Source organism: Pelophylax lessonae (genome assembly GCF_965119305.1).
Source record: "Pelophylax lessonae genome assembly, chromosome: 11".
NCBI classification, from domain to species: Eukaryota; Metazoa; Chordata; class Amphibia; order Anura; family Ranidae; genus Pelophylax; species Pelophylax lessonae.
Window position 1 is genome coordinate 153,294,759 of NC_138778.1, and position 15,628 is coordinate 153,310,386.

Sequence of the window (15,628 nt, forward strand, 5' to 3'; positions counted from 1 at the left end):
CGTGTCTTTAAGGGCATCTAATGATACAGTTATACCAAATATATCTTTTTTTTTTGTTGGTGGGTGTTTGGTTGATTGTTTGTCATCCTTTTATAGTTTTAAAGGAAACCTGTAGTGAGTGAAGGCCGCCATTGTAAATATTTAATACCACTGGATACAATTGTTTACATTTAATACAATTATTTCTGATCATTAAAGGGTAATCATTTACTTTACACACTCCAAAACAGAATGTCTTAACGTTTTTACCCCTGAGGAACCCTTTAAATAATTTTCAGGTTCTCCTGCTAAGAGGGATTCTACCTATAGCTCATTTTACATTAACATGATCAATAGGATGAAAAATACTTTGAAGAAAATAAAAAGGTGGTGTACCTAACATTTTTGACACCAAGGGCAGATAATTTGGTTACCAATCTTTGGCTAAATTATTTTCAATAATAGGCTCAAAATGAACAATAACTGCCAAAAAAGAAATTAAGAGAGTAAAAATGGTGGAGTCCTCTAATGTTGGTTCTCAGTGTAAGCGTGACCCATTACATTAGTGATAAGTGGAAAATTGCCTCCTTGCATTGGAGGTCAGTGTAGGTTGGAGATGAATCCACCATTGCTCATTGCTCAAGGAAGAGGTGGACTAGACCAGTGTTTCTCAACTCCAGTCCTCAGGGCACACTAACAGGCCAGATTTTAAGTATTACCTTGGGGAGATGCAGACTAGAATACTGCAATCACTGAGCAGCAAATATCAGCTGTGATGTATTTCAGTTTTCTTGCAAACCTGGCCTGTTAGTGTGCCCTGAGGACCGGAGTTGAGAAACACTGGACTAGATTTATCTCCCTTCCTGTTGCTTCTCCAAGACAGGACGTGAAGGAAATTCTCCCAAAAATAAACAAAAAAAATTAACTGGAAGGGGTTTCAAGCAACCCCTACTCGCTTGGCTTGGGAACCAACACATTAACAGCCTCCTCCAGGGATTCCGGCAAAGAAGCCAACGTAGTGAATTTGGGAAAAAGAGCCATAAGCTTTTAACCCTATATATTGGGAGTAGAACTCAGTCGGGAGACTGTCAGCCCCAGGAGTTTTACTCCCCTGTAAACGCCCAATCGCTACTTGAATCTCTTTCAAAGAGATATCAGCTTCGAGACGCTCCCTATCCGTCCCAGCCAACGTGGGAAAAGAGACAGAATCATGGAAAGTTAGTCAGTCATTTGGGGAAAAATTTTTTATATACATATGGGTCCTGAAAAAACTCCATAAAATGATTATTTATAAGGTCCAGAGAAAAGAGTAAACTTCCCCCCAGCATTCCTAATTCCAACAAAATGTGTGGAGGAGTTTTGGTCCTTGGCCAACCAGGCCAGCAACCGGCCATTCTTCTCGCCCTTTGTTTGGAATATAACATTGCTTTTTTAGTTTTAGTTTCCACTTTAAAAATTGAAAATTGTCTCAAGGGCCCCCTGCCAGGCAGAATAACAGTCCTGAGTCGGAGACGCAACATACTCTGCCACCAAGCACTCCCTACTCTATCTAAAACAGAGGAAAAAAAGGTTTTGGTGGCTATATTTACACTTTAAGATTATTATGTATCTGGGAGTTAACTACCTATTTTGTGAAATGTAAGGATTGTTCTTGATTGTAACTTAATATTTTGTAATAATTTTGTTATGCTTTGTTTTCATAGGATGAAAACAGGAATAATAAAGAGCACATTTCAGTATTGCAGAGCGCTCTTGCACTGAGAGAGGCAGAAATTGGAGATCTGAATGAAATAACTAGGGTAAGGATAACTATCGCTGCCAGACTTCAATGTGTCTGACTGTGTATAAAACACAGTTGCAGATGAAGACTAAAAATGCTCACATGGAAGAACCCATCAAGAAGATTGTGTTTCATATCGCTTGATTTATTCTCCCTGGAGAAGAGATGCCTGAGAGGGGACATGATAGCAATTTATAAAAATCTCAATGGTGATCTCGGCATAGAAAAACAGCTATTCAGTCGAAGGGATTGCATGAGGACTCGGGGGCATACAATGCGATTAGAGGAGAAGCGTTTTAACCTCAGGCAACGTGGGGGGTTCTTTACTGTTAGGGCTACAGGATTGTGGAATTCTCTACCACAAGAGGTGGTTTCTACGGGAAGTATGGTTGCCTTCAAAAGACTCTTATACGTACATCTCAATGATCAGAACATTCAGGGGTATGAGAGATGATTACGGCCACACACACCTACACAGGTTGAACTGGATGGACTGTTGTCTTTATTCAACCTCATCTACTATGTAACTATATGTAATTTAGTGGCTACTACTTACATCACTTACCAACACTGGGTTAACATCAATGAATTCAAACTGGAAAGCACAAAATTGAACTGTGCATTTGTCAAACTGCAGAGTGCACAATCTGGTGCAGCCTTGCATGGTAGCCAATCGGCTTCTAACTTCAGCTTATTTAATCGGCTTCTAACTTCAGCTTATTCAATTGAGCTTTGCCAAAAAAAACCTGGAAGCTGATTGGTTTCTTATGCAGCTGCACCAGATTTTGCACTCTCTAGTTTTAGTAAATCACCCCCCACAGTGATTACTGCTAATGGCTATAAAAGCCGCTAGCAATAATCGCATGTAAAATTGGACATGCTGGTTGTACCCAATTGGATTGATCGATCAACTTGTGTACATTCAGCCTGCCCATACATGTTTCAAATCTCGGCTAGTCTCTGCTGAACCAGCAAAGATTCGAACCGTCTATGTCCGTCTGAAGACTTAATGTTTATTTCCTCTGTTGCAGTAAACTTTAGGAAAATCAGACTATAAGTTTGTTATGTGCTCCCATTCACACAGCATACCTTAAATTAATTAACAACTTGAGCTCTGGAAGGTTTTACCCCCTTCGTGACCAGAGCATTGTTTGCTATTTAGCACTGCGCTACTTTAACTGCCAACTGCGCTGTCATGCAACACTGTACGCAAATTAAATTTACATAAATTTTCTTTTTCAAACAAATAGATATTTCTTTTGGTGGTATTTGATCACCACTGGATTTTTTATTTTTTATTGTAAAAACAAAAAAAGACAGAAAAGTTTGAACAACACATAAACAATATTTTCTACTTTCTGTTATAAGTCTTGATCCATGTATGACTGGCTTAACTGTAAGACATTTAGTTTACTAAACCACTGTGTATCAAACAGCCACCATTTTTTCTGCCAGTTTTTAAATACTTTTCACATTTTTCCTTAATTTTTCCATATCTGCTGCTGATCTACTGCAGCCCCTTCCCTGCATATATACATGTGGTCCAGTTGTAGCTGGATACCATTGACCAGGATAGGCTTCCTAATGATAACAACCATGGAACATAACTGCTCAATACACATTAGCATGGCCTCTTATATTCTCCATTGGAAACGTATAATAGGGAAACAACACAAGAGAGCAATTGGGAGACAGGGGAAGTTGTCGCACCACAACATGATATGCCTGAACAAGGATCTGCATTGCAGGATTACCTGGTATTTTTTAATGAAAGCTGCAGATTTCAAAATAATAATAATTATATTTTGAAATTAAATTAACATGTTAAAGATTACAGTGTTTGGGTTTACTTCTACTTTAAAAATTTTTTAAAGATAATACTTTATATTGTTGAGGTCAACAGTTAAGACGATAGTTCAGGAGTTAAGTAAAAAAAGCCATGTTGATGTTTTAACAAAAATTGCCCCAGCACCTTTAATATCCAAGCTGCCCAATTACACACAGCTAAGATGCCCCCCCCCCCATTTGTTTGAACTGCCGGACACATAATTAAGTGACTGTGTGTCTAGAAAGCATAAGTCAACATACACTTATATCCAAGGGAGCCTAATGTCTCAGGCAGAGACAGTTGAGGGGGTTTCAAGCCATCCTTTATAGAACTTAAGAGGGCATCCACAGAACAGGTAAGTGGCTTTGTAAAACGGTTAACATGGCATTCACTAAGGACTGCCAGAAAACTATAGTGGGGGCCTCCCTGGATTTCCATTTTAGTATAATGGCTTTGTAGGCGTAATAAAAGAGTAGACTAAGGAGAATTCTAAGCACCCTACGAGGGGCTAGAGGGGTCCCCAGGCCAAGTAGGTAAACCTCCTATGGTGAAGGAATCCCCCATCGTAGTCAATGTAGCAATGAAATTTGTAACTTCAGCCCAAAAAGTTTGTATTTTCGAACATGTTCAGAATAAATGTTTGAAGTCTGCATGTTCTTCCAAGCATCTCCAGCATTCAGAGGACAAGCCCGGAGGCATGCTATTTAACCTGGTAGGTTCAGATATATTCTGTGTACCGATTTGAATTGGATCAAATTATCTCTACTGGCCACCAGTTGAGAGAAGGGTTAGTCCTACAAGTCTTCCCAATCCTCATTATCGATATCTGGAACATTGCCTGCCATTTAGCCGGTAGAGTCTCCATACCAGTATGAACCGATGGCAGGAGAGCGTTGTAATTTGGGACAATCTTTGGTAAAACATGTAAGGGGAGAGTTAATTCTCAGGAAGGCGCTTTAGTGTAGCGACAGTTTCTTTACTTACAGATAGCAAACGATAGGTAACTATTTTTACTAGTTTTGTGTTCTGACAACAACAAAAACGAACATACATAATGGAGCACAGTGGAGTGGAAATTGAGACAATCAGACTGTTTATATAAGAACTCACTTGCAAACCAGCAGAACAAATAAAGCTAGTGTTTTGTTGTGTTCTGCTGCATTTGGGGCATACCGTAGCACATACAGGAAACTGGCAAGTTTCTTCTATTTTAGACTGTGAAATGGAGATATGGTAATAATCTTGCAAGAACTGTTATTCATTATTTTGGGAATCCTTTAAAGAAAGTCTTGATCTTACAGATTCTTTCTTGTGGTTACTCAAGTGGTTGTAATCCCTTACATATACCCTGTGCAGTGACTATCCTCAGGTGATACACAGAGATGAAACAGATCCTTCTACATAAGTTGTACCTGTTTATCTTCCGTCTTCTCTCCTCTATCTTCATTCAAAGTCCAGAATATATAAGCTTGTCTGAGCCGTCAGAAAAAGGGAGGTGGAGAGCTGAAATTACAGTCTGCAGAGCTCAGTGAAGAGAGCTTTGAGAGCTGACTGGTTGGAAGGGACACCCCACCCCTTCACACAGGAACAGAGCTGATGCTGTCAATCAGCTGAAGATCCCTCCCTTGTCACCATTTTTTCTATTGGTTTAAGGAAAACTTGTCAGAAGTGACTCATGATTATAGCAGAGGAACGAAGCAGCAGACAGAAATGACGCTTTGTGCTCTGGATTGAGACAAATACACAGTATAGAGGGATATGCTTTGTCCATATTTCAAGTCTGAGGTTTACACCACTTTAACTCAGATCGCAAGTCCAAACTAGTCAACTTTGTTTTTGAGATAGAGTGGGGAAACTCTGTCAGTCTTCCATTTTAAGATTTGGAAGGGTTTGATGAACCTTCGAACTTTTGGAAGAGGTTTCATCCCTTCACCTCGCTATTCGCTTTAAAGAATGATTGTACTTTTGGATTTGCTCAAGTAAGTGTCCCCTTCCCCACCATGAGTAGAAAAAAAAATTCTAAAAGACCACATAACTAATATTTGGTTATTGGCTGGCTTTAGGTTTCATGATTCAATTGTCTAATTACGTTTGGTCCCTTGAAAAAGGGGGTTGGCTGTTCTTAACCACTTATCACAAACTGACGTATATTTACGTCAGCAGACTTTGCGGTGAAATACCGGGATGATGCCTCTAGCTAGAGGCACCATCCCGGTACCGTGGTTTACAGCCAACGGTCGGCTTTCCGTCAGTAACGACCGATGCGGCTCGGGAGCCGCTTGATCGTTACCCTGGTGAGCGGGAGGGGACGTCCCCCCGCTTCCTTCCGTGACTTCGGCCGGGCCTTATGTCCCACCGGGAGACCCGAGCACCCAGCCAGCACGTCCGCCGACTGGATGGAGTCCCGATCTAAGCCTGAAGCTTCGATCTGGTCTCCGATGACGTAACCCGGAGGCGGAGTCCATGACGTCACTTCTGGGTTACTCTGCTGCAAAAGGCGGCAGATTTAAAAAACGGCTGTATGCAAAAATGCCGTTTTCGGGGTTTTGCATACATGGAAGTGTAGTGGAGGGGTCTAGGGTCTTTTAGACCCTCGATCCCTCCATAAAGAGTACCTGTCACTGCATATTGGTGTCACAAGGGATGTTTACATTGCTTGTGACAGCAATAAAAGTGATCAGATTTTTTTTTTAAAACCTGTAATAAAGTTAAAAAAAATAAAATAAATAGGAAAAAAAATTTTTAGCTGCCCCCGTCACCGTTAGCTCACGCACGAAAAAAACGTATACGGAAGTCGAGCCGCGAATGAAATCGCTGTTCAAACCACACATGTGAGGTATCGCCTCGATCGCCAGAGCGTGAGCAATAATTTAAAAAAAAGAGCTACACTCTAACTCTAACCCCTAAAAAAATTTAAAGCGTCGCCTATTGAGATTTTTATTGACCGTAGTTTGTCGCCATTCCACGGGTGTGCGCAATTTTAAACAATAACATGTTGGGTATCTATTTACTCAGCGTGACATCATCTTTCACAATATACAAAAAAAATGGGCTAACTTTACTTTTTTATTATTTTTTAAATGCAGTGAAATGTGATTTTTCGTAATTTTTCCAAAAAATGGCATTTAAAGACCGCTGCGCAAATACCGCGTGACAAAAAATATTGCAATGACCGCCATTTAATTCTCCAGAGTCTTTGCTAAAAAAAATATATATATATAATGTTTGGGGGTTCTAAGTAGTTTTCTAGGAAAAAATACTGATTTTAACTTGTGAACAAAAAGTGTCCGAAATAGGGCTGGGGCTTAAGTGGTTCCTAAACCCTTCCACCAATGTTTATGTACATACCCTCAAATTAAACCTGAGAGTGTGCACTTTTAGCCCATATCCATTAACTATAACTTGAATATGTTTTGGTAAATACCTGAAAATCTAAACTTGTGCCTGTGTCCAAAATTCCAAATCCCAGGGCTTATATACACCACACTACCAGGGTGAAACAAGCAGGAGCTTACCAGAGCAAAGGGACCGCAAATATATAGTGGTCAAAAGCACTTAAGGTTATTCCCAGGGGCTCTCACATCCCCATAACTCTCCTCTTGCACCTCTGGACAGGTTGTCTCCCAAAAGCACCTCCGCCAGGAATGCCAGCTCTTACACGTGGTTTTAGATAGAAACCGAGTATCATACCACAATAGAAAGAAAGAATATTCACCATAGAGAAGATCCAAATAAAATAAATGTATTTTTGCTGATTGCTGTTGGTAACAGCGCTTTCAATATTCACAGAAGTCATCTATTTACCAGTTTCCATAATTGTTGTGGCTTGAAGTGTGTCCTGGCTCCACCCCATGCGTTTCGTCATAGGTGACGTCATCTCTTTTTTTTTCCTAACCGCTCACTTTAGTCTGAGAGGATTTCCTTGCTTTTGGACTCTCCTGACATCCTTTGAAACACTGAGGATTGGTGCTCAACTGCTTATACTCCTATATGGACTCCACATTTATTTTTTTTACTTGGTAAATTTTATTATATGATATTCATTTAAAATTTTCATTGCCTATGTTTTCTTTGTACTTTATGATTTTGGGTGGATTGATACACAATAGTTATTTCTGTACACCAAAGAAGTGATGATTAACATTAACATATAGCGCTGCACTTTTTGTTTTTTTAATTGTGGTTATCCTTTGTGCTAGCTGCTTTTTACATTATTTTTTCATTTCAGCTTTAGCACCAAATTTTTTTAAACCTTTTTTATGTAAACGGACTTGTGTTGGAAGGGGACAGAAGAGGATCTGTTTTTCTCTGTCTTGGCGGATCTGATCGAAGGGTAGTTGCGTGTAAAAGGACAGCAGAGTCCGTTTACACCCAGCTGCCCATAGAGTAGGGCAGGCTCTGTCCCTGTCTGCTCTGCCGAAACTGAGTGCACATGGATGTGTCATCCCCATTACTTTGATACAATCAGCAGGGGATCTATTCGCTGATCCCATGCTGATCGCAACGGAATCCGCCCCTTCTGAAAGGGGCCGTATAGGTAATGTATTTGTGTTCATTCATGTTTGTTTCTCTCATGTTGGTTTTTTTTTTTCTTTACAGAGAAAACAAACAGAAGTAGATGACCTGAACACTCAAATTTTACAGAAACGGTTTGCATCCCCTTCTTCCTTCACCTCCACCTCTCAGGCCCAGGGACTGATCTTTGGGAGTCCATATCCAGGTATGTGTTAAAGCAAGCTTATATATCCCAGTGTGCTCTACAGCTATTATGAAATTATGAATTAAGAGTGTTTCATATAGATCCATTACTGTATCGTTAAAAATTGGAGAGGATGCAGCTGACTCTGACCCTCGTAAAGCCTCCAGTCAGGTATAGTTCACATCAGATACACAGGCAGATTCTTTGGGACTATCAGTAGTCACAGCTCTCCAATGTCTAACAAATACTTAAATATCAGTTCTGAGTAATATATCAGTTTTAGTAGAAATATAAACTGGTGTGAAGGCAGTTGTCTATATTATAGACAGTTTTCTATATTTGACACATAGGAAGAGATTTACTAAAACTGGATCGTGAAAAATTTGCTTTGCATAGAAACCAATCAACTTCCAGGTTTTACTGTCAAAGCTTAAACAGGCCATACATGGGTCAAATTCCGAAATAATTTTCTTATGAAAATCATAATTAAGATTAGATTCTCAGCATTTGTGGGCTACAGCAATGGCCAATTTTCATGCAGCCATCGAATTTGAGTGATTGGGCATGTTGGAAATTTTTTGAAAAAACGAACAGAAGTTCTAATCAAGGATGGGAGAATTGTGTGAGAAAAATTATTGAAAAAGAAATGTGCTAGAGCTGTGACCTGGAAAAAAAAAAGAAGATTCCCGGTCACAAACATTCTTTTCTGCAGCAACATGAGGTGAAATTGAAGGCTTGGTTGGTCAAATTTCGAAATCAACGGTGGCACCATCGGATCACAAAATGCACAAAATTTTGGATTTTCGAGAGAAAATTTGTCCAGAATTTAACCCATGTATGGCCTGCTTTTAGTCCTGAAGGAAAGGTGGCTAGCAGCAAGACTGTGTTACCCAGGGTCGGATGGTCTGCTGCCTTGAGTTGTCTCTAATAGCTGTGGGTTGTTAGTGGCCTCATTTATAAGCATAAAAGTTTGGGGGTTGATGAACAATCTGAACCTGCATTAGGGCATCAACGGGATGAGGAGTTTAAGGACCTCTCGGTCTGATCTGGGGACCATGCCAAGTTCTTCAAGGCTTTATATTCATCTTGTCTACCATATTAGCCTCATTCCAAATTCTGGTGTTTTTTTGCCATAGATGAACTCCGAATTATCACTAAACAGAATAAGCTTGTGGGATACATTCATTCACGAACAATGTGATAGAGCATCTCAAGGTTGGATTGAATCCTTTCCTCCAATCCCTCAATTGCTCTCTGTGGACAAAGCTGCTGCAGTTCTCTGTGGATGAGGTTCTTATCCAAAGAGCACTTACCAACCCTAACCTGTTAAACCTAAACTTGTATCTTTTTTTATGAAAATTGGCTTTAAAATTACAGATAACCTATTCTTTTTACAGATACAATCTTATGGCCACATTAGACTGTTCATATTGATTGTATGTTTCATTTTTATCCATTTTCCAACAATGATGGTTCATTAGGAACATTTCACTAAATATATATATTACCACTTAAAGTGGTAGTTAGGTACAGAAAAAAAAGGATCACCTGCAAGGTAATGACATAATGTGTTAGTATGCACTCCATACTAACACTTTATGAGAGAATTACCTATAAAAGCAATCCCTCACTGCTGACACGGCTTCCATTTTCAACCAGTCTTCCTTCCAGGTTCGCAAGCTCCAAGTTTTAATTGACCAAATTTTAATTGGCCAAGCCGCAATGACGTCACTCTGGCATATGCATATGGGAGCCACGATTGTGACACAGTGCTCTCAATGGACAGCACATTTGAGTGTGCTTTCCAAATAAGAGGGCATTGCCCATGCGCTGTTGATGTCACCGGCTTCTACACTTGTGAGTATCTCCTAAACCAGAGGTCTCCAAACTATGGCCCTCCAGTTGTTCAGGAACTATAATTCCCATCATGCCTGTGAATGTCAGAGTATTACAATGCCTCATTGGACATGTAGTTTGGCAACAGCTGGAGGGCCGTAGTTTGGAGATCCCTGTCCTAAACGATGCATGTTTATCAGATATTTACTTTACTTACAGGTAAGCTTTATTATATTCTTACCTGTAGGTACAAGTGACCAAGCTGTGTTTACTACTGCTTTAAAACTGAAGGAAACTGTCTACAAAATTTACAGTTTTGAGCCCCTAGGAGCTGTTTGCCATAATGTCCAAGTCCAAGTATGCATAGCATATTTTCCATGGTTTGGCAGACTTACCAAGGAAAATGATCCCATCCAATGCTTGAATGTCTGCAGTTCCCTCTGTTGCCGGCACTTCTCTCCTCACCTGGTCTTTTATTGGGTTTGGAACCTGTAGCCATCTTGACTGTCAGGACCAAAAGGATCTAACTCCAGTAGAGGAGCACGGCAAGTACTTTGATCTAGCACAGACTGCACATCGTTCTGAGACTGTACACTGAGCTGCGCATGTTCAGCATAGTGTACACATACAGAAAACGTTCTGACACAGAAGTAGAAACATCTATGAGAGAAGATACATACACATGTTTTTCTGTTATTAAAAAAAGATACCTGTCAGCACTTTTTATTCAACTTCACTTACGCTTTCACCTTCATGTGTGCCAAGGCAGCTGGACAGCCATTTGTAGGATATTCAAAATGCAGAGAATTATTTAGTATTTGAGAAGCAAGAAAATATACATTGTCAATAAACATCAGATTTTACCTCTCTAAAATCCTGTATTTTATTTATATTTTATGGACAAGTTTAACCAGCCTTCACTTTTTTTCAGAAAGCCCTAACCATTTCTGGCCAGTTGACAACCCAGGTAGTGAACTGCAGATATGTATTTAGGTTATAAAAAGAATTTACCAAGGTTTTCAGCATTCCCATACAAATGATCAGAAACTCTTGTACATAGATTTGTCTGTTTTATGGGCTCTTCTGTGTCTTTCTGTAGTTGTTGGCTGTACCCTATTTATTACAGTTATAGCAGCGGAACATCCACTTGGTACTTGCTATGCAGTCCTGCGTACCTGGCTATTCTTTGTTGTTTGGAAACAATTCCTATTTAATTTCATTCTATGGCCCAATTTCTCCCTGTTGAAACATTAAAATGCAGTGCAAGCTTTTGTATGTTATAATACCTAAAACAGTAGAACTTCTGGTAAAATGAAATACTTATAAGAGTTTGTGGTAAACCCTATGTTCAGAGGCCGTGGGGTTGATTTACTAAAACTGGAGAGTGCAAAATCTGGTGCAGCTCTGCATAGAAACCAAACAGCTTCCAGACTTTATTGTCAAAGCCTGATTAAACATGCTGAGGTTAGAAGTTGAGTGGCTACCATGCACAGCTGCACCAGATTTTGCACTCTCCAATTTTAGTAAATCTCCCCCATTGTTTTCTTTCTACCTCTCTCCAAAATGACTGGTATGCCTCTGTTACCTTAATCCCAATTATATATCGGTGTGTGTGTGTATGTATATATATTTGAGATCGACCGATTATCGGCAAAGCCAATATATCGAGGGCCAATATGCACTTTCCCCGATATATAGAAATCGGCCTTTTGATTTACCGATATTGCCGATATTTCGGGAAAGTGCATGTACCAGAGTGATGCCCGCAGCAAAAGTGCATGTACCGGGGTGATGCCTGCAGCTAGAGGCATCACCCCAGTACCGGTGTCCATAGCCGACGGTCGGCTGTCTTGTAATGACAACCAATGTGGCTGAGAAGCCGCTCGGCTGTCATTCCAAGGAGCGGGAGGGGACATTCCCCCCCCTCCCACCGCCTTCCGTGGCTCACCACCGCCGTCTGACCGGGTCTCCATTTCTTTGAATTCGGCGCCGCCGAGTACCTGCAATGGCATTTTGGCATCTGAAAGTGGGTGGGATATATTAGGTAGTAAGTAAGCATGCTTTCCCCAAAGTTGATGTTTTGAAAGCAGAAAAATTGGCATTGCAATTGCAGTTTGTTGTGTATGGGGCTGAGTAGCCCCAAAACGGTCAGGGTTCCCATGCTGACCCATGTCCACAGCCAAATTTGCCTACAATGGGCATGTGAGCATCAGAACTGGGCCATAGAGCAATAGAAGAATGTGGCCTGGCGACGTGTATACGTTTCTTAAGTGGGGAAGAGATGGCACCAGGATGCACTAATAGAACAAGGCAAGCTGGTGGAGCCAATGTGATGCTTTTGGCAATGCTCTGCTGGGAAACCTTGGCTCATTCATGGGGATGTTACTTGACACTTGCCACCTATCTAAACATTGTTGGTGAAGAAGCATACCCCTTCATGGAAATGGTATCCCCTAATGGCAGAGGCCTCTTTCAGCAGAATAATGCACTTTGCCAGACTCAAAAAAAGGTTCAGGAATGGTTTGAGGAACACATCAATGAGCTTGAGGTGTTCAGATCAGATTCGTAGGCCCCACCTCACAACTTACAGGACTTAAAGAATCTGCTGCTGTCAGCTTGGTGCTAGATACCACAGCATACCTTCAGAGGTCTAGTGGAGTCCATACCTCTACAGTTCAGGGCTGTTTTAGTGGCAAAAGGCAGGCCTACTTAATATTAGGTGGATAGTTATAAAGTTATGGCTGATCAGTATATTTTGAGGTCAGGCACTGATATTGGACAAGAATAGGGCTGCAACTAACGATTATTTTTTATAATCGATTAGTTGGCCGATTATTGTTTCGATTAATCGGATAAAATCATTAAAAAAACTCAATATCCCGTTTTTTTCCACCCTGCAACTTCAATGATGGGGCACTGTTCCCCCCCGACAACACCAATGATGGGGCACTATTTCTACTATTTCTCCCATTGATACCAATGACGGGGCACTATTCCTCCCACTGACACCAATGATGGGGCACCATTCCTCCCACTGACACCAATGATGGGGCACCATTCCTCCCACTGACACCAATGATGGGGCACCATTCCTCCCGGGAACACCAATGATGGGGCACCATTCCTCCTGGGAACACCAATGATGGGGCACCATTCCTCCTGGGAACACCAATGATGGGGCACCATTCCTCCCGGGAACACCAATGATGGGGCACTATATTTCACTTCTGTTATTCCAAATGCTGAAATTTTATTTTTTTTCTTTGCTGACTCTTGCAAAAACATTTTAGCTATCAACCTGTACAGCCACCATAATCCCCATTTCCATAGGCTTTGGAATGATCCTTGAGCAAGTTTGGGAATAAAATCATTAAAAATTAACATTTGCAGGGCACATAATGCTCCCAGTACATTGATACCTTAGGCCCCTTTCACACTTGCCGCTCCGTCAGCGGACTCCCTTTTTCTCAGTGGGGGATCGATCCCCGCTGAGCAGGCGGATGGCAGCTCTGTCTCCACGCTGTGTGCAGAGACGGAGCTGTCAGGTCCCTGCTGTTCTTTATGGGGGAATCGGATGAGAACAGACCGCCTGTCCATTCTCACCCGATCCCATCCGATCTGCCAGACAGATGGAAAATAGGGTTTCCATCTGTCCGGATTTGACGGACAGGATCGGATCGGATGTCAGCGAACATGTCTCCGCTGACATCCGCTGCCCCATAGAGATGCAAAGGGCATCCTTTCAGATCCGCCTGAAAAACTGACAGGCGGATCTGAACGGTCCGCAAGTGTGAAAGGGGCCTTAACTGCTTTTTTTTTTTTTTTTTTATTATGCTGCTATATACTGTATAATATAACAATAAATCCTAATGGCAGCTTACAAAAAGTGCCTTTCACTAACCACAAACCAAAATTAAACAAAGAATCAATGCAGAGCCAAAAGCCTAAGAAATATGTGCTTATCCGGATGAAATAGTTAATATTCCTTATGAGGTGCAATATTATAATAGAAAGATAGGTGAATGAAAACATCAGCCAGAGATATGCAAAGGATGTGAAAAATTATAATAGTGCAATTTCACTAATAAAATGAGGCTTCACTCCACAATAATAGGGAGCATAGAAAGACCCACTCACTATATGTGCTAGAAGGACGTTTTTAGTCACTTATTTTTCTATTATAATATTCCTTATAAGGTGCAATATTATAATAAAAAAATAAGTGAATAAAAGTTTCTTATAGCACATATAGTGTGTCTTTCTATGCTCCCTATTATTATGGAGTGAAGTCTCATTTTATTAGTGGAATTGCACTATTATAATTTTTCACATCCTTTGCATTTCTCTGGCTGAAGTTTTTATTCACTTATTTTTCTATTATAATATTGCACCTTATAAGGATTATTAATTATCCGGATAAGCACATATTTCTTAGGCTGTTTGGCGCTCTTTATTTAATACTGTATCTTAGAGCAGCTCGGGACTCACGTGATCAGCTGCTTCTCTCCTCGCTCTCCCCTCTCTCCTCCCTCAGTCTCATTGACTGCACAGCTGAGAATTCCTCACTGACATCAACAAGTAGGCGGAGAGGAACGGAGGAAGGAGGGGGCGGTCACTTGGGTGCAGAACGACGCTGTGAAACACAGTGAGTGTATTCACACAGCAGCTTGTAGAGACGGGATGGCACTGACAGGCAGGAAGAAAAGTCCTGTACGCAGACCAACTAATCGGTGGCAACTAATCGATAATGACAATCGTTGACAACGATTGTAATTATCGATTATCGATTTAGTTGATTAGTTGTTTCAGCCCTAGACAAGAAGACCTGGTGCCTAATTCATCCCAGAGGTGTTTTATCCGGTTGAGGTCAGGACTCTGTGCAGACCCATCAGGTTCCTCCACCCCAACCCAATCCATGTCTTTATGGACCCTGCTTTGTGCACTGGTGTGCAATTATGTTGGAACAAGAAGGGGCCATCCTCAAACAGTTCCCACAAGGTTGGGAGCATGTAATTGTCCAAAATGACTTGGTATACGTACGCCTTAAGAGTTCCTTCACTGGAACTAAGGGGCCAAGCCCAACCCCTGAAAAACAACCCTATACCATAACCTTCTCTCTACTAAATTATTTGGACCAGTGCAAAGTCCAAAAAGACAGGGATGAGCGAGTATGGGGTGGAGGAACCTGACTGGCCTGCACAGATTCTTGACCTCAACCCGATAGAACACCTTTTGGATGAATTAAAGTGGAGACTGCAAGCCAGGCCTTCTTGTCCACATCAGTGCCTGACCTCACAAATGCGCTTCTGGGAGAATGGTCAAACATTCCCATAGACAAACATTCCCATAGACACACTCCTAAACCTTGTGGACAACCTTCCCAGAAGAGCTGAAGCTGTTATAGCTGCAAAGGGTGGGCCAACTCAATAATTGAACTCTACGGACTAAGAAAAAAAGGTAAAAAAAAAAATGTGCTTAATATATAAAACTGAAATTAATAAAGAAA

General features: G+C 41.0%; 1 protein-coding gene across 1 annotated transcript in view; it reads left to right on the plus strand.

Annotated features, from left to right (window-relative positions):
* Window positions 1–15,628, plus strand: part of CALCOCO2 (calcium binding and coiled-coil domain 2) — a gene marked incomplete at its 3' end in the record, with an annotated part of 104,754 nt that overhangs the window by 72,111 nt on the left and 17,015 nt on the right. The window contains exons 16-17 of the mRNA XM_082272838.1: window positions 1,683–1,778; window positions 8,187–8,307. Of these exons, the coding sequence (XP_082128964.1) occupies window positions 1,683–1,778; window positions 8,187–8,307 (217 nt within the window). The remainder of the gene's footprint in view (window positions 1–1,682; window positions 1,779–8,186; window positions 8,308–15,628) is intronic.